The following is a 20,015-nucleotide window of genomic DNA, read 5'->3' on the forward strand; positions in this document are numbered from 1 at the left end:
CACACACACACACACACACACACACACACACACACACACACACACACACACACACACACACACACACACACACACACACACACACACACACACACACACACACGCTCACACTTGCACACACAGTCTTTATAAACTATTCCATGTACTTTCTTTGCCAAAGGAGAAGTGGATGTCAACCAGACACTTTCATGACAAATCTCTGTGAGAAATCCACATCCATATGATATGTTTCACCCACCACAACCAGACTTGTAGTCTTGTAGTTGGGGGGGGGGGGGTTACAGTAGCTGCAGCTGATGTTACAGTGTGGTTTGAACACCGGAAACAGTGGGAGGAGCAGTGTGGTGTGGGGGTCTCTAGATGTGGGTCGAGAAATGAGTCCATGACTTTAGTGTTAAGCGTTTCAAACCATTAACAGCGGCTGCTGAGACTGACGCAAGCGAGGCGGACTGGCACGGTGCAGAACAAACCACTCAGCGGACAATTGGAACAGGAAGCTCAGATGGAAAAGGGTCTTTCACTGAGGGGAAGACTGGCAAACTCATTGGGATTGTGACAAGACAGCCACACATTAGCACCCATTGTAAGAGGATCAAACAAGTATAAACGCACGCACACACACACGCACACACACACACACACACACACACACACACACACACACACACACACACACACACACACACACACACACACACACACACACACACACACACACACACACACACACACACACACACACACACACACACACACACACACACACACACACACACACACAGATCCAGTTGTTCTTGGATGCTGGGTTTAGGGGATGTAGTTATTAGAGTCAAAGTAAAGGCATTGGATTTTGGAATAAAAAAACAGCTGAATTGGATGTTTCACTTCTTCATTATTTCTGGGATATTGCTGTTGAATTCTTCTCCTCTTGTGGATTTTTACATGTCCCTTAACCAAAGAAGATAAGGACACTTTTAAGAGGTAAGTTTTAAGGCTAAATTGTGGATTTTCCAGATATGACCTCAATGTATACTGTGCACAGTCTCATTGTATATACATCAACTATATACAATTTGTATATACAACTATATACAATTTGTATATGCAACTATATACAATTTGTATATACAACTTAGCATGAGTATAAACACCCAAGAGACCATACGCTGAGAGTATAGGCCTATGTCTCGGTCACCATGGCACCTGCTTCTGCACTGCATGTTATTTGCAGCTGTTAAGGTTTTCAATGTAAAGCCGGCACACTAAACAGATTACGGTGCCATGTTAGTGGCAGAGCCAGAATTCACTGGTAATGGACAGATGGTTAATTGAGGCCCTAATTGGAAACATGTTTACATTTGTTGGTATTGAGATTATTTGACCATGCATAAAACCATGGAAACCATTATCGGAATGACAGCCCAGGCTGCAGCTGGTGTCTGTTGTGTTGCCAAGTTCCATAGTCTAGTGTCTAGTGTCAACAGGGGCGGTACAACCCCACTGAGACAAGAATGGGCCCAATAAGCAGTTTGGAGGGGGGCGCTGAGACATTTTATTGCTTTGTTTGGGTTTGTTTGTTTGTTTGTTTGTTGGATGGTTGGTTGATTGCTTGCTTGATTTTGTGCTCTATAGACTAATATTGACATCTAAATTAGTTTAATTTAATAGCTGCTATTTGGTATTCAGTGAGATGTTTACAAAATGATATATAAGCAACACAAACACATTTTCCGCACGGGAACTTACCCTACATTTGAATTGGGTGTGGAGGGTGGTAAGGGACCTAGTAGATAGGGACAGGCTGCCCCAAAAAAGGTTGAGAACCACCTTGTCTAGAATGTTTTTTTTGTTTTACAGTTTTGTAAATCTTATTACTGTATGTAAACATGTTAAGCCCATTTCAATGCTACATAAACTGGTAGCCTATTTATTTTAATGTAGGCCATCCCAAGGTGTCAGCGTTGCAATGCAAAACAAAATGCAAAACAACAGGGATAACTGGTTTGTCGCGGCCAAGCGTTCATAGTTTTGATCCTTCGATGTCGGCTATTCCTATCATTGTGAAGCAGAATTCACCAAGCGTTGGATTGTTCACCCACTAATAGGGAACGTGAGCTGGGTTTAGACCGTCATGAGACATAGCTTTACCCTAAAAGTGATGTGTTGTTGCAATAGTAATCCCGCTCAGTACGAGAGGAACTGCACGTTCAGAGATTTGGTGAAAATGCAAAACAAATACAGCAACTACTACCCAACTATCTCTCTGAACTTCCTTCTTCTCTCAGGGTCCACCAAGGTTGAGAAGATGAACGGCACCATATCCAATAACTCTGTGAAGTGCATTCGAGACACCAGTGTGACAGCGGTGGTGTTCCCCTGTCTGTACAGCGTCCTCTTTGTAGTGGCCCTGGCCCTGAACAGCCTGGCAGCCTGGATCTTCTTCAGCATCCCCAGTACCTCCACCTTTGTGGTCTATCTGAAAAATGTGGTGAGTGCAAGAAGGCATTTGCGCTGGGAATAGTGTTTGTCAGTGCAGAAATATGCTTACAGTACATGCCTTGTATACTTCATTGTACGATTAATAGTGAAGATAGCCTATCTACGAGCTCACAATGTAACGTGTGAGCTTGCAAATCTGCTATTTTCACAATATAAATAAATAAATAGGGACACCAGGATGAAATTGTTAAATAATATCGTCTCTGTCGGGTGGAAACCTCAAATGTCGCAAAACAGGATTCAAATGAAAAAAATGCAAAAACAGCAGATCGACAAGCTCCAAACGCGTTGCTTCGCGCCGCGTTTCGAGCTTGTAGATCCGCTACTTTCGATACTTTTGTGTGACGCTGTAGTATGATCAAGTAAGGGGTTCATTTACGAAAAAGACACAAAAGGTTAAAATATGGAGATAAGAGGTTTCAACGATGGATAATGCTCTTTCACCTCTAGGTGGTGGCCGACATGCTGATGACTCTGACCATCCCTGTGAGAGTGCTGAGTGACGCGGGCGTGGGCTCCTGGCGCCTGCGGGCCTTCTACTGCCGCTACTCTGCCGTTCTCTTCTACCTCTCCATGTACATCAGCATTCTGCTGCTGGGCCTCATCAGCCTGGACCGCTACCTGAAGATAGTCCGCCCGTTCGGGAAGTGTTCCCTGCAGCACGTCAGGGTCGGTCAGCTGCTGAGCGCCACCGTCTGGGTGGTGATGTTACTGCTGGCGCTGCCCAACGCCATCCTGAGCAACCAGTCGCCGCAGCTCTCCTCCGGAGGCAAGCTGAAGTGCACCGCCCTGAAGAGCGAGCTCGGTCTGCTCTGGCATGAAGGATTCAACTACTTCTGTCAGGTAACGTCATTTTGTTTCGTTTTGAGGTGGGAAACGTGTACGTCCAAAACTGTTACTTTTCAGGAAATGGAAAAAATAACCTGTGTTTCAATGGATCCAATGTAGTTATTATTTAGTCACAAGCCTCTTGTTAGTAGTTTTCATCTGTTCAATGTCTATAATAATAGAAATAATAATAATTGAAAATCTATTAAAAAACTAATTGCAGATTTTTATTTTTTTTTGTCATATAATTGCAGGGTTATTCTATTCTAAATAGAAATGTAAGTTAAATTCTATTGTTGAAGTACACAATTCAATTTTCCATCACATATCTCCCGTGACCCATGTTTGGTTCCCGCCCCACAGTTTGTGCACCACTGCTCTCAACGGTAACCGGAATGCTCGGTATACAGGAACCTAGTTGGACCCTTTCTGTTCCTATCGAGTTACGACAGGAACAGAATCGTAAGTCATCCCCCCCCTAGTCTCGGTACTCCCGAGACATCAAACGTTGCTGTGTCGGTTCTGGTGGCCAGAAATACCTGGTGGGTCCGACCGGGTCTGACCGTTCCGAGGTCGCCGGATTTGACCGGGTCCGACTAGGTTGTTGTACCGAGCGAGTGATGTTGTATTCCTCTCAACTAACCAGAGGTGAATGCAGTGAGTCAGTGAGTGTGGAAGTAGAACAAGGTTCCAAACAAACTTGGCATCTCAGTGACGTGAATGCTTTTGTTACTGCTTTCTATTGATGCATTGTGTCCAGGTGGTGTTCTGGGGCACGCTGGCTCTCATGGCGGTCTGCTACACCTTCATCAGCAGGAAGGTGTACGAGTCATACAAAGCCTCCAGGAGCAGCTCCAAAGCGGCCAGTCGCAGGACCAAAGCAAAGGTCTTCGTGGTGGTGGCGGTGTTTTTCATCTGCTTCGCCCCCTTCCACTTTGCCCGCGTTCCCTACACGCTGACCCAAACCCGCAACAACAGCGACAACCACTGCCGAGCGGAGAACGCCCTCTACATCGCAAAGGAGACCACCCTGTGGCTGTCGGCCACCAACGTGTGTCTGGACCCGCTCATCTACGTGTTCCTCTGCAAGGTGTTCCGGAGACGACTGACGGCCACGTTCAGCCGCAAGCCCCTCCCACAAGGCCCCATGGAGTCTCCCACCGCAACTTCCACGGCCACGCAGCTAGAAATGTCACAGATAGTCCACGGTAACAGGATGCCATACAGTGACACACCTTCTTAACCCAGTCGATATAAGAAACCCAAGAAATTGGACTCAGTTCATAGCTGCAAGCTGTCTTGTACTGGGGGAAGATAAGTCACTGTCTGTGTCTGTGTCTGTATCTGAAAAGTGACATTTTTGTGTTTCTTCGGGAGAGGTCAAAACTCCAGCAACATTTGTAGTATATCGTCTCTGTCGGGTGGAAACCTCATATGTAAGTAGCAAACGTCCACAAGCTCACCACGTTTCGAGCTTGTGGATCTGCTACTTTTAATGCTTTTGTGTGATGCTGTAGCATGATCAAGTAGGGCATTAATTTACGAAAAAACACAAAACATTAGAATACGGAGATGGAGGTTTCTGCCCTACAGCGACGATATAACAGATCTTTATTGTAGACCAACACATTTCAACTTGTGGTTTTCAATGTATCTTCATGTAGTATTTCTCCACACTAAAGGTCATTACACACCGGCGATTATGCGAATATACGCAAAATTCGGACTCGTTCCAAATAATTAAAAGACGCTTTTTCGCTTCGCTTTTTCGCTCCATGGAAGCTTGCATTGACTTTATAAGGTTTTTAAAAAAAACATATTATTCGCATGAAGAAATCGCCCCCGGTGTGTACGGAGCTTAATGCTTATTAAAAGATGACACTATTTTTGTCTATTAGGTCTGTGTCTCAGAGGAGGGCTGTGGGACAGTTCAGAAACCCGCCTACCAGTGACTTCGTCGGTAGGCAGGTTAGGCAATTTCAAACAATATTTCAAACTTTATTTTTATTTTTATTTTGTATTAATGCAAAAACAATAGCTTCTGTTTCAGCACGCTAACTTCGCAGGAAGAGAACATCTGTAGTTTCTATTTGCTTTGAATCCCAATTGATGATGTCACTAATAGGCAGGTTTCTGGACTGTGTCGACAGCCCTGCTCTGAGACACAGAGTGAGTAGACGGAAATGGTGTCAGTTTATAATGAGATATATAAAGATAGTTTGAAAATGGGTGAAGTGGTTCTTTAACACTGAGGATTGTACGACGCACAAGTAGTGTTGCTGAGTCTTTTAGACTCCCCCCCCTCTCCATGCACCTTAGAAGTATACAGTAGGTGAAGTTGTGCCAGAAAGCTCTCCTCTGCTTAAATAGTGTTTCTCTACATGACGATGCCATGCAGTGGTGGAAGAAGTACCCATTTTTTTTACTTATTAAGTAAAAGAAGCAATACCACAAATACACAAATTACCCATCATGCAGAATGGCCCATTTTCACAATCATATTACTGGATTATAATTAGTAATGCATTAATGTGTTCCTCACTTTAATGTTGCAGCTGGTAACTGTATGGTTGATTTTATACTGTACTTTATGTGCTGCTGGGTTACTTAATATATCATCATTTATCAGTTAATGTATTTTTTGTATTAATAATCTCAATCTGCAAAGTAAATAGTAACTAAAGCTGTCGAATAATTGTAGAGGAGTAAAAAGTACAATATTTACCTCTGAGATTAAAAGTGGAATAGAATTATTAATACATTATTATAGTATTAAAACATACTCAAGTTAAAGTACCTTAAATTGTACTTAGAGTAAGTACAGTACTTGAGCTCCATCACTAGTGTGACGGGACATAACAGTGTTACGTATACAACATAATTTTAAAAAAGAAAAGATTTTTGATATAGTACATTACTGTGTGAGCAGCTGTCCAACACATTTCCTCAACCCTGCTTACTATCGCTCTGCTCTTCCTTCTCCCTAATCTCTCACGAACTCAACTTCCCCTCCGTAACACTTCAGCAGAAAGGGAAACAACTTGACGCAGACATCATTTCTCCACTCAAGTTAAAATGTGACTATGGGCCAAATGATAACAGACTGTACAGGAAGTGTTGGCCTCCGACGGACAGACACTGCTTATGGCCAGAGCTTTTGTGCAAACAAAACATTACTGTACAATCTAATAGTCTCCATACTGTTGGGACAGGTGTCATTTTTGTTGTTTGAGTCAATGAGGATGAAATAAAGTTTAAATTAATTTAAAATGATTTACATCTGGTGAAGTATGCTCTTCAACTTTTATTGTAAGCACTGAAAAGTCTGACATTGCAGTGTGCATTACGGCAGTGGTTCTCAAATTCTTTCAGGGCAAGGACCCCAAAAGGATATATATGTGGCCGCAGACCCCCATCTGAAAAGATTTTGCCAGGGACCCCCAGCAAAGAAGATTTGTGTAAAAACGTTATCAAAATTATTCAAAATGATCCCAATATTTTCTATATCTTTCCAAAAGATAAAAAAATTGCATATTTTTGAATATCCAACTTATAAATGGAAAAAGTGGTTCAAATCCCCCCTGGTAGCCCCCCCCACTTTGAGAACCAATGCTGTACAGTATGTGGCTTCTAATGAAACTGCAAGGGGGAAGTTTACTGTCAGCATTTCTTTTTTAGAATGTGTGTGTGTGTGCCTGTGTATGTGAGTGCCTGTGTGAGTGATTATTGACTTCAAACTTGGTGTGTACTGTATATCGCCGAGGACCCGAGGAAAAGGAAAGTTGGTTGAACCTGCAGTTGTCCAGAACCGAAAATCCAAAATGTCCTTCTGTCTGTGTGTCTGTCCGTGTCCCTTTTATGCCAATATACGGAGATTCCTGATGTCATCAATATGACGTCATATTCCTGACATCATAGACTGGCTTAGTACAACTGCGGCAATGGGTATATTGCATATTGTATGCAAGTAAGTAATAACTGTGGTGATCACTGTTTTATCATCAGTGTTCATTGTGTAAATGGCTCTTCTACTATGAGCCAGTGCCCAGCTGCTGTTGTGTGTAGTTTGTTTTCTTGCATGAATACCATTCCTTTCGTAGACTAAAATTGGAACTTCATCAAAGCATATTTATTTATTTAAGGGCCATAACCCTCTGCCACCACCACCAGCTCAGCACCCCCTGCTTGAAGTATGTTCCCACGGCAATGAGTCACGCCGTTATTGGAGCCTGTCTTGTTTTTTAATGTTTCATTTGTTTTTTATGAGGTTCTGTAAAGCCCTTTGAGACTGTGGCAGAGGGCTGTGTGTGGACATGATTTTACAGACATTTTAGATAGACTGTCCATTTTAGTCATTTGGATAAATATGCCCAAATTATTTTGCCTCAAAACAGGGGATCTGAATGTAAAATCCTATCGTTTTCTATTAGAGAAGAAAGGACAATTACACACTTTGAAGCCATTCCCCATTTTTATTGCGTGTGAGCTTATAGATCGGCTATATAATTTTGTATATTTGTTATTTTGATAATAAAAAAGGAACAGTTTTGTAGATGCAAGGTTTCCACACGACAGCGACAAAGTATAAGTTCATGTGTCTATTTGAACAGATATAGGTGCCATGGATATCCACATCTCTACAAACATAATTGACACAAGGTATTTGTGAGAATGGCCCAATTCACGGCTGGAATTAGCACACCAAAAGGTGTATTTATTCACTACAACAAAATACAACAATGACAAAAGATGACAAACAGTTGGACATGGTGGTGTCCAGCTCTCTCATCATGTTCTACCACCAAGTCTGATGTTCACTGGCAGCATTTTATACTCAGCTGGAGGTAATTAGTTTGGACGCCACCATGTCAAGGGGTATATTAAAGAAACATACATACATACATACAAATAAATAAATAGGCTACATATACCTTTAACCCTCATATAATTATATTAGAAATATCCATGGACTACAGGTAAGTAATGGTTTGTTCTTCACACTACTACAACATAAAACAATATCCTCAGCAATTCCAAATAAATACATATCACAAACCCCCTCTGCCATCCTGACAATGGTCCAGCCCAATTACACTGGAAGACACATGGTAAATGTTAAACATCTAATCAAACATCACATTATATTGCACTTCTCTATTTTGCTCTCTTAACATAATAACACGTAATATTGCACTTGCTCTTAAATTTAAAAGTATATGCATTGCACTTGCTCATGATTCACCGAACATGTTTGTTTGTATTATGGAACTCATCAGGACTGAGTTGCAAAACATTAAGATGGAGGCATGTGATGATCAGTGGAGTGACCAGTGCAAATTAGCATAGGAATTGCCCTGGCAATGGCTAAGGGTGGAGAGTCACCTTTAAGAGTCGTCCAGGTGTGTTACATCAGTTACATGTTTAGTAGCCTACGATGCGTAGTCTATTTGTCAGCTACACAATTAATGAGCTGATATTGAGATTGAGTTCAGGAAGAGAGGCCAATAGACAAAACCCATACAGTACAATGTCCTTGCAGCATAGGAAGAACATTTTGTTTTCGTCCTGTCAAATGGAAAATACATTTGTCTCATCAGCAACAACTGCACCACAAAGGCGAAGAGGAAGTTCTCCAGCTGAAAAAAGAACAAAAGAAACAAGGAACTGATCTCAGCTACCATAAATGAAACCAGATCCAGTGCTGGTAGCCTAATCGGTAAGTATGAATTTGGCTCATCAGCAACGCAACAGTGGTGGCAAAGAAGGGGAACTTGGAAAGACACTTTGACAAACCACTATCATTTGACAAGACTTTTTCAGCTGACAGTGAACAGAACTGAAATCCTGTGTGTGTCATCAGTATTAAATCATATATTTATTTTCTCCATAATTTGCCTTTATTATTCATATTATTACAAAATGAATACATTATGATATGTCCAGTATAGGGACAACAGTATGGTTGTCCAGGAAAGGGAAATGACCAGCTCCTCTGTGCTCAGCCTAATGTAGAAAAAAAAAACAAGAAAAGTGCACTCCTCTCTGAGCACAGATCTTCGCCAGCTCAGGTTGCACCGTTGCAGGCTGTGTCAGTTGTGGCTTGCAGCCATCAGGACACAAGGAATCTGCTGGGGGAAAGAGAGTTTGTGCGACAGCCAGTGCAACTGTTTGTTTGTGTGTCCCTATGGACAAATGAAAAGCAGTTTTGGAGGTATTTTGTGGAAGTTGGATGTTGCATTCATGATAAGGTGTTTGTTTTTTGTTTAGAAATAAGCCCTGCCCAAAATAGTTGTGTAGGATATTACAGGCAAATGGTATGGAGTGTCAATGTCACATGAAGCACAAGACCATTTATTATAAGCCTAATTTGGAGAAAAATTAAACCAAGTTTCAGCAACCACCAGTGATATTTGTAGCATGTGTGGCGCCCCCTATGGGCACATGGACATTTTCTACTTACACAACGTGGGTGCTGGCTGTGATAATACTTGATGTACATTTATTGAACAGAGACGCCAAGCCATGGTACAAGGATCTTTAATTGAATTGAACAATTTAATACAAAAATAATTTCACAAAACTATTTCAATATCTGAAGTCATTGGCAGCATACGTGGTACCTGACTGTAGTGAAAAGGAGAAGTCTAACTTTAAGGCCATTATGGATTTTATAATTACTGTATGAGCACGTGTACCTTAGAACAGTGAACACTTTTTCATGTCAAGGACCCCCAAATTAATATGTATTTGGCAGCGGACCCCCATCAGAAAATAATTTGTTACAGGGACCCCCATACAAGATTTGTGTTGTTAAAATGTTCAAAAAATATTCCAAATTTACAAAAGAAAATAGCCGATACAAGGGCTTGTACTGTATATTGGCTTACAATATACAAGCCTTATACGATTTTGATGCTGTACTAACATTCTTTTCTGGGACCCCTGGAACCCCTCATTCTCATTTGAAGTCAAAGGTGTTGTTTATTCATTGCATTTAATATCATATATAATATAATCTAAATCTAACTAAATGTAGTATCATTGAAGCACAATATATGGCTTGGTATCCCCATCGATGATGTCACTGGTAGGCAGGTTTCTGAACGGCCCACAGCCCACCACTGAGACACACAGGGTGAGTAGACAGAAATGGTGTCATCCTATAATGAGCATTAGTGAGGACCAATTTTATGAAGATACGAAATGGGTGAAATGCTCCTTCAAGAGTCATTTAACATTGCGGTTGACCTTTATCCCTGCAGTGGGTTTGATCCTGCTGGCTCCAGAGGACGCCCAACAGGCCAAGTGGCGAGCCCAGTACTTCCTGAACTTCTGGTCGCGGAAGCCGTAGATCATGGGGCTGAGGAAGCGAGGGATGATGTAGACCAGCAGGAAGAAGATGTAGCGAATCTCCAGACCCAGGCGGGGGAACAGAGAGATGAGGGCAGCCTGCAGGGAGGGGACCACGAAGGCCAGCATGCACAGCAGCAGCTGAGAGGCACCAGAGTTTTAATGGTTAATGACAGAGCAGGCACAGAGCTTGGACATGATGCTTTAGCACTCTGGTTCTCAAACGTTTTCATGTCAAGGACCCCCAAATTAATATGTATACTAGATTAGCCTGACAGATACACAGATCTGCATATATATGGAAATAAAAGGCATTCTCTACACCTTTAGTGTGAACTCTGTCACCAATCACCATAGTAGGAATACGTTTTGCTCAAAAGACGGAAGGACAGTGGATCTGACACACACAAAATGTGCAAAATATTCACACCTATATAAATATTATTATAAACGTGTCCTGTCCTTGTTTATAGCCTAATAACAGACGGACATACACAAACGGATGTACACTTGCAAAGACGGCTCACCCTTCAGGCGCCACCATGCTGTTAAAAGCCAGATGGTTTTAATAACTGGGTGGCTTCCATATGAATCTCTGACATCATATTGATGAAGTCAGTCTTGCCAAATATGGAGTTCCACGTGGCTCCACACAGGCCAGGGGCGGTGGTTACAGCACTCTATGTGTTTCCTTGGCTCGTCTATCTGAGACTTGAAGGCCCAGACCAATAGTGGTTTTCAAAGTGGGGTCCAGGGGCCCCCAGGGGTCCTTGGTGGGGGTTCCAGGAGGTCCCCAGCTAAATCAGTCTAACCCCTATTTTATACATCAGCTATTTTGAAAATAAAATGTGGGGTCCATGGGTCCAATACATATTCATTTAGAGGTCCTTCACATGAAAATGTTTGAGAATCCCTGTTCTCTAGACAAATTACCTCTTCGGAAGCCACTAAAAAGCTCAAACTAACAGCTAAAACTTGATTCATTCACACCCTCATGAACTCCATTTGCAATCATCAATTTTAAGAAACAAACACCCTTCACCTGGATGCCGTGCAGAAGCACGGTGTTGCGAGCCCTGTTCACCGAGGCCAGGCCGGTGGAGGCGGCCCTGGCCGTCAGCATGATCTTGCAGTAGGTGTAGAGCAAGGCCAGAGCCACGAAGGACAGGTAGGCTCCGTCAAACACGCAGTTCTTGTAGTAGATGGAGCGGTGGCGGAACAGCAGCGATTGGTCGCAGAACATCGAGCTGTGGAAGAATTGGGGTGGCTCCTTGACGCATAGAGATGGGACGATAATCGTTTATCGCTATGGCATAAAGAACAACAACGCTCAAAGTAATCATATCGCAGAGATTTTAATTGATCGTAAAATTGTCCTTAACTCATTCACTGCCTAGAACGACTAAAACGACTTTTGTCCCTTAAGCCCTGTCTGCCTAGAACGACTAAAACTAAAAGAAAATCTTTTTTTTTTTACCCAAAGACCAAGGAGATATGATTTTTCGAAGATCTAGACTCCCATCCACTTCCTTGTTAACTTAAAACTTACAATTTTGGTATCTCGGCTCCTGAGTACTTATTTTTTTCAATGAAAAATCTCTGGCAGTGGGCAAACGCGGCCAGAAATAATTCAGGCAGTGAATTGGCTCTGTACTTCGACCCCTTCTTTCCCGTCTACACCAAATCTCTTGGCCAAAAAATAGCTGATCTACAGACAACGCGCCAGGTAGATCTGCTATTTTTTGGCTATTGTTTGCCCCAGAATATGGATGCTGGGGTGCAAGTGGTTAACAAAAGTGGTATTTTGAGTGTTAACAAAAGTGGAATGTTAAGAATTTTAAGTATATAAGACCCTCCAGAAAAACACGGACAAAAATCATTGATTATGCGGGCTAAAACTCTTGATTATGCGGGCTAAAATCCTTGATTTTGCAATGAAATATGCTTTTTTTTTTAATACAGTGAAATTGCGGGAAGTTGCGAAATATGCGGAAAGTTGTGAAATATGCCTCAATATGCGAAATATTGAAATATGCGAAAAGTTGTGAAAAATGTCAGACTGCCAGACTGATAACGTGGATTCACTCACCCGTTCCTCCACAGTGGAGGAACGGGTGAGTGAATCCACGTTATCAGTCTGGCTAATGCCAGGCTACCTATCCCTACCTGGACGACGGTTATGAGGAGGTCGGTGGCGGGGGGTGTGGCGGCGAGGAGGAGGATGACACCGATCAGGAGGAAGGTGCGCGGCACGGTGCACATGTGGCTGTAGTGCAGGGGGAAGCAGATGGACATGTAGCGCTCTACCGCCATGCCGGCCAGAATGAGCGGGGTGGAGCGAGTGGTGAGGACGGCCGTCATTATCTGGATGAACATAAGCAACAGAAAAGGCTCACAAACTGACAGACGAACATTGAGGCTCTTTGGATGAACAAAATATAGAATCTTTTCATTACAAACGTGCAAAAAGTGACATGGTGACGCAGAGAGAGGATGTTTCGGTCCTCAGACCATCATCAACACTGAATGCAAGTTGCCCAAGTTGGCTATAGGCAGTAGGCCTATTAGAGGATCACAACATGTCGCGTTCCAAGCTTGTAGATCTGCTATTTTTGGCAAATGTTCCTCCCAGAATAGGGATGCTAGGGTTCAAATGGATAAAAATATATATTCTTTTTTTTTTTTTTACCAGTAAGCAGCAGACTGAGGCGTGTATCTTTGCGAAGATGTAACTGACTACGTAGAGAGCAGTGACCAGGGTGAGCTGCAGGGCATCGTTCACAACCATGCAGATGAACATGATGTAGCGAGGATCCTCATAGAACAAACTACAGGCAACATAGAGGAGAGAGGAGCGTTGTTAGAGAGAGAGAGAGAGAGAGAGAGAGAGAGAGAGAGAGAGAGAGAGAGAGAGAGAGAATGAGAGAAAGAATATCAAGTCCATTACCACACACCGATCTACTAGCTCACAATGCATCGCATCGGGATGCGTTGTGAGCTTGTAGATCTGCTATTTTTGCTTTTGTTGAATCCAGCCATATTAAATATTACAATAAAAAACTAAAACTAATAAAAACTAAACAAAAACTAAGCTAAAAAAAAAAACTTAACTAAACTAGAAAACTTTCAAAACAAAAACGCATTCCTGTGTTTGTATAGGCCTACCTGTGTTTTAGAAAGGTATGGACCATGGTGCCATTGATGATGCTCAGAGTCAGCCATACTAGCATGGCCACTATGTTCTTGGTCAGTGCGTTGCTGAAGCTGTCTTTAGGGGGGCCCACAGCGCCTCCTGTCAACACAGAGCTGCTATTACTCATCAGCAGGTCCAGGGGGCTGGGGGAGGTAGCGTTCCACACCATCATCATGTCTGCTCCTCCTCCTCCCTGTCTGACACAGAGAGAGAGAGAGAGACAGACAGACAGACAGACAGACAGACAGAAAATGTAAAATCTGCTGCTAAATGTGCTCAATAATATATTTGAAAAATGTGCTGCTATTTGTCCCAAAGGTTTTACATACCAAGTGAATGCAAAACATTGAAATATTGCTGCCATTTGTTTCAAAAGTGTATCCTAAGCTAAACGCGTGTACACACCTATGTATCGGACAGCAGATACACACTTCTTATGGTTTTGTTACTAGTTTTTTCCTTAGTTACAATGTAACACAGCTCTGTTTACACATTTCTTTTTTGTTTTTTATTGTTTTGTTCCATTTAGTGATGAGAGCTAGAGAGAGATAGAGAGAGACTGTTATTAATTATATATCTTAATCAAATTGAATAAATGAATGAGCCAAGACATAAAGCCATCATTCTCCTGGATTTAACTGGAGTATCAGTTTCTTAATCTTAATATATTACAGAAGACAGTTTATGCAGAGACACCAAAGCCATGTACATACAGTACAGTACAGTACACCATAGACACATAATGGTGTTCCAGGAAATACAACAAAGACATTGCAAATAAGCATTCAAACGTCAGGATTGTGTCACAGAGATAATATTAGGGCTGCGCAACATATTGAAAATCAGCATCACAATATACATGTCGCAAAAGCACTATACATATTGCATTTCAACAATCCAGGTATTAAGGATGTTTTTGTTTGGATTAGAAGAACATGGTTTAAGGGGAGCATAGTGAGAAACTGTATTACTAAGTTGTTGGGGGTATATATTCATAGTCTATAGCAGCTAGCCAGGTGCAATGTTTTCACTGAAACCATGTTGTTGAAATGAAAATATTATCCATTTATTTATTTATTTTTCTTTCAGTATATGCATACAGTATGTGCATACAGTAGGCCTAGGCTTTTCATTTCCAGGGTTCAATGATTAGCAGCAAACCGAAGGCAGAGAGACATTAAAACTGTACTTCAATATTTGTTTACTTATTGCAAGTCATATCATCATCGCGATATTCAATAATGTTATCACGTATTGCATGTTTTCCTAATATCGTGCATCCCTAGATAATATATGTCAGTGCACCTTGACATGATGCACTTTGAATATTGGAAACCTCATTATGTCCAAAACAGTTACTTTTCAGGATTCAAATTCAAAAATAGCAAAAGAAGCAGATCGACAAGCTCAAAACGCGTCGCAGGGCATTCATAGTAGGGCATTCAAAACACAAAGTTAGAATATGGAGATAAGAGGTTTCTGCCCAAAAAGAAACAATATATTACCCACTAGGTGTAGACATGCAAATTTCTTCAACAGACCGGTATCAGCATTTTAACCGCTTTAACCATTATATTATACTTTGGCTATTCAAAAATAGCAGATATACAAGCTTGTACAGTATGTTCTATTTTTCTTTTTCGCATGTTATAATATTGGACAATTTGTGCAAATCTTTGAATATATATATACACTTTTAACTCAAATATTTGCTTCTGGAGGTTCCTGGAACAAAATATTTTGAGATGGGGGTCCGCGGCCAAATACAAATATAAACATAAATTAATAGTAGATCTACAAGCTCGTTGCGCGGCACTCGGTGCCGTGCTACAAGCTTGTATATCTGCTATTTTTGAAAAGTCAATGTATAAAATAATGGTTATAGCAAAAAAGGACATAGTATGCGTTCCCGGATTGAATGGGTTAAAGAGCATCTCTCACCTGTAGAATCATGGCAGACAGCTGGAGGTGCTCATCATCCCGCCCTGTTGAGGTTTGTCTGAGACCTGCTGCTAAAGTCACAATACAACCAGCTTATTTTATGTCTGTCATGGATGTTTGAACATCATGTTTGTCTACAGTCCTCACCTGTAGACCCTCAGTTTCAGCTGAATACAAGAACGGTCGGTACAACAACCTAGTAGTCGGACCCGGTCAAATCCGGCAACCTCAGAACGGTCGCTACCAGGTATTCCTAAACTTAACCTCAATAAAACTATGCCTTAACCTTATAACCTTATTCCTAAACCTAACCTCATTAAAACTCTGCTTAACCCTAACCTTATTCCTACCTCAGTAAAACTATGCCTAACCCTAAACTCATTCCTCAAGGTGCAAAGTTCAAGGTTGTACTTTATTGTTACATCTTGTGTACAGGTACATAAGAGTAAAACTTATTTTGATTATTTATTTTTGGTAGACAAATTTTCGTAACCTAAACCTCAGTCAAAAAAAAATACAAGAACTCCTGGGGCCGAGGGTTCCGCCCCCCCAAAAAGGGTCCGACTAGGTTTATGTACCGACCGTTCCCGTCTCAATAAAATAACATATATCTCAATGAAAAAGAAATGTCACAGGACGTGAAATGAACCCATTACAGTACCTGTTAGAACCTTAATAATATCACTGTGTATATATATATATATACACACACACACACACACACACACACACACACACACACACACACACACACACACACACACACACACACACACACACACACACACACACACACACAAACTACCTTAAATCCTTCTGTGAACTGTCAGAAAATGTTACAGTTCTGCTATTTCTGCTATCATTCACTACCCAAACCAAAGAAAAAGTAAATATCATCAAATATAAAAATGTAATTTATTCTAATGAATAAATATCTTAAAAAGTTATTTCCTGTGTTTGACATCACTTCTGTGTTAGCAAAGAAACATAGCGAGAAAATGTAATGTTATAATACAGTAAACAACATACCTGCTGTGACTCTGACCCAGTATGAGACCCCCCGCTTATATAAGGACTGTGTGTGTGTGTGTGTGTGTGTGCGCGTGCGTGCGTGCGTGCGTGCGTGCGTGCGTGCGTGCGTGCGTGCGTGCGTGCGTGCGTGCGTGCGTGTGTGCACTACTGATCAGGATCAGTGATGTCATTTATGTGTGTCTTTGTAATGATGGGCATCAGGAGACTCTGGGACTCTTAGCCAATAGGAAAGCAGATTGGTGTACAGCAACATGAACATTAGGTAACTTTAACCCAGTGGTTCTCAAAGTGTGGTCCAGGGACCCTCAGGGTTCCTTGATGGGGTTCCAAATGGACCCTTACAGGACAATTTAGTTCAATTTGTACACTCTCAGAGTTATGAGGTTCCTTGAAATTAACAAGTTTGAAATCCTCTGCTTTAACCAATAACAAAGATTTGAGTATACTGTGTGCACCTAAAAAATGTGGGCTCCCCAATGTGAAATTGTGAAGAATAAATGTATGCTTTGGAGAATTAAATGGTCTGAAGTAATGTAAAGTACACAATACATTATTTTGTACATGCACAGTACTGTACATAATTACCAGACCAACATGTACATTTACCCTTCAACTTCTTGTTTATGTCATAATGACTGGATAGCCCCAGGTTTTGTAGAAATTTGTAGCAATTGTAGAAATATTAAACCATAATCTTGTGTGACATTTAATTTAATGTCAAATGTTCAAGCATGTTCAAATTAAGTACTTCGTATTACTTCAGACCATTTTCCAAGGCATACATTTATTTATTAAAAAAAAAAATACATATTTATATTTTGGGGGGGAAAATAGCCAATTTAACATTTTGATTGATTGATTGAATACTTTATTAGACAGAAATGTAAACAGTATGAGGTACAGTCAAACATTTAGGCTAAAAGGATAACACAAAATATCATGGTCCTATAGACCCCTTAACAGACGACGTCACACTGATAAGAACCAGTATGCGCGCGCAGGCCAGCACCAAATGAAATCCATTCTGTCATGTCTCGCTAGGACGCGCCTCACTAGCCAACACACAAGAGGAGGTTGCATGTACTGAAACCAGCGCACCCCGAAACAATATTTTGGGAATTGATTGCATGAAACAATCACCTGTGTGTCCAGTCTCAATGTTGGTAAACAAATAATTGGTCTATACATGAGGTGCCCAGACTTTTCAAGTGCCCATTCTTCCGGTTACCATGTTGCATTGTGTTGTGATTTGTGCTGTTTTTTATATGGCTGCTACCATGTCTTGTAAAAGAGATTTCTGATCTCAATGGGACTTCCTGGAAAACATTTTTTAAAATACATATATCATGGTCAATAATGTTTCTAAAAGTTTCTAAATTAAATGATATTCAGATGGTTCTTTGGCTTTCTTTGGCTTTGTGGCATTGTCTTGTGATTTGTGTTTTTGTATTTATATGGCTGCTACCATGGCCTGGTCTCTCTTGTAAAAGAGATTTCTGATCTCAATGGGACTTCCTGGTAAAAAAAAAAATACATGTATCCTGGCCAATAATCTTTCTAAAAGTTTCAAAATAAATACATTTTCAGGGGGGATTTTTTTTCAGTTCTTAGGCTCTTGTCACAGCCATTCTTTTCAAATTGTGTTAATATTTGTGATTTATCCAAACTACTGTGTTACGCTTTGACTTAAAACTCTTGCTGAACAGTTATCTGAAAAGCACGTTAAATATTGTACAACATTCTGCTGCTCTATGTAACAACAATCTTCTGATAATTCATCCTAAAAAAACTCTTAAAAAATAGCTAAAACAAATTGCCACTCTACAAGCTCACGCGATTGACTATTTCTGCCCTTTTCTACTTCGCAGTAAGGGGTCACAGCCAGAGGCTATGGCTGAGGGTCCTTGGCATGAAAAAGTGTGTGTGAACATATGGCCTATGACATAAAGAAATGGTCACCCGGCCATTCATGATATGCCCTTGGTTGGATACATAATCTATATTTATTTCCTCTCTCCACATTCAAAGCTGTCATTGTAAATATGTAGAATGATTTTTCTTCCCCTTCATTATACATTACATTCACTGCCACTGACGTAAAAAACGTAATTTTTCCCGTTTACCAATCCTGCCACTGACGTAAAAAACGTAATTTTAATTTTTTCAAAAAAAAAATATATATATATATTTTTTTAGTTTTTTTTAGTTTTTTTGTCAAATTTGACCCAAAGATCAAGGAGATATGATTGTTTAAAGATCTAGACTCCCATCCACTTCCTTGTTAACTTAAAACTTAAAAATTCTGTATCTCGGCTCCTGAGTACTTTTTTTTTTCGATGAAAAATCTCTGGCAGTGGGCAAACGCGGCCAGCAATAATTGTGGCAGTGAATTAATTCATAATTCAAGATTCAGCTGATTACACGAGAGAAGAGTAAAGACACGTATAGCAAACGTCTGTCACAAGTCAGCGTCGCTCTGCCCAACCACCCGTTGCACTTTGACCCTGCGGCCTCTGCTCACAAAGTACCTCCTGAGGTACTTGCGGAACTTCTTGTCCCGCACGCCGTAGATGATGGGGCTGAGGAAGCGAGGCAGGATGTACACGATGAGGTAGTTGGCGAAGCGGATCTCCAGGATCCTCCCGGGGAAGATGAGGCGCAGGACCACCTCCACGCTGGGAGAGATGTAGGAGAGCATGCACATGGCGAGCTGCGCCCCGTGCAGCAGGATGGTGTTCCGGGCTCGCTGCGCCGACGTCTTCTCCGTGGACAGAGCGCGGGCGGCGAACAGGATCCTCAGGTACGTGTAGACCAGGGTGAGGAACACGAAGGAGAAGTAGAGGGCGTCGAAGGCCTGCCTCTTGTACGCCAGGATGGGATCTTTGAACACGTTCTGACGCAGGCAGAACACCGACTCATGGAAGAAGCTGAGCGACTCTGTGGCCAGCGTCACAAACAGGTCGGTGATGTCCGGTGCCACGGCGATGAACCAGATCATGCCGATGAGCATGTAGGTCCGCCGCACCGTGCAGATCTCGGCGTGGCGCAGGGGGTTGCAGACGGCGATGTAGCGCTCGATGGCCATGCCGGCCAGGTTGACGGGCGTGTTCCTGGTGGTGAAGACGGCCACCAGGATGAAGAAACAGCAGAAGGAGACGTTGATCTGGTAGAA

At 41.7% G+C, this 20,015-nt stretch overlaps 2 protein-coding genes and 1 pseudogene across 3 annotated transcripts in view; 1 reads left to right on the plus strand and 2 right to left on the minus strand.

Annotated features, from left to right (window-relative positions):
• The first annotated feature begins 487 nt into the window (after positions 1 to 487).
• LOC308082160 (P2Y purinoceptor 13-like) lies at positions 488 to 6,563 on the plus strand (annotated as a pseudogene). The gene is made up of 4 exons (XR_013935064.1): positions 488 to 583; positions 2,286 to 2,488; positions 2,950 to 3,342; positions 4,088 to 6,563. The product of XR_013935064.1 is annotated as a P2Y purinoceptor 13-like (transcript).
• Positions 6,564 to 10,554: 3,991 nt separating this feature from the next.
• On the minus strand, positions 10,555 to 14,039 carry LOC308081935 (odorant receptor 131-2-like; the record flags this gene model as incomplete). The annotated part of the gene is made up of 5 exons (XM_080423551.1): positions 10,555 to 10,818; positions 11,720 to 11,947; positions 12,844 to 13,041; positions 13,367 to 13,505; positions 13,843 to 14,039. 5 exons carry the CDS (start codon positions 14,037 to 14,039, stop codon positions 10,555 to 10,557), a joined length of 1,026 nt encoding a protein of 341 aa, XP_080279677.1.
• Positions 14,040 to 19,301: 5,262 nt separating this feature from the next.
• LOC308081936 (odorant receptor 131-2-like) overlaps positions 19,302 to 20,015 on the minus strand; it is a gene marked incomplete at its 3' end in the record, with an annotated part of 2,492 nt that continues 1,778 nt past the window's right edge. The window contains exon 2 of the mRNA XM_080423552.1: positions 19,302 to 20,015. This exon is cut by the window's right edge and continues 102 nt beyond it. Within this exon, the coding sequence (XP_080279678.1) occupies positions 19,302 to 20,015 (714 nt within the window).

This window comes from Gymnoscopelus braueri (genome assembly GCF_963280865.1).
Source record: "Gymnoscopelus braueri genome assembly, chromosome: 3".
Classification (NCBI taxonomy): Eukaryota; Metazoa; Chordata; class Actinopteri; order Myctophiformes; family Myctophidae; genus Gymnoscopelus; species Gymnoscopelus braueri.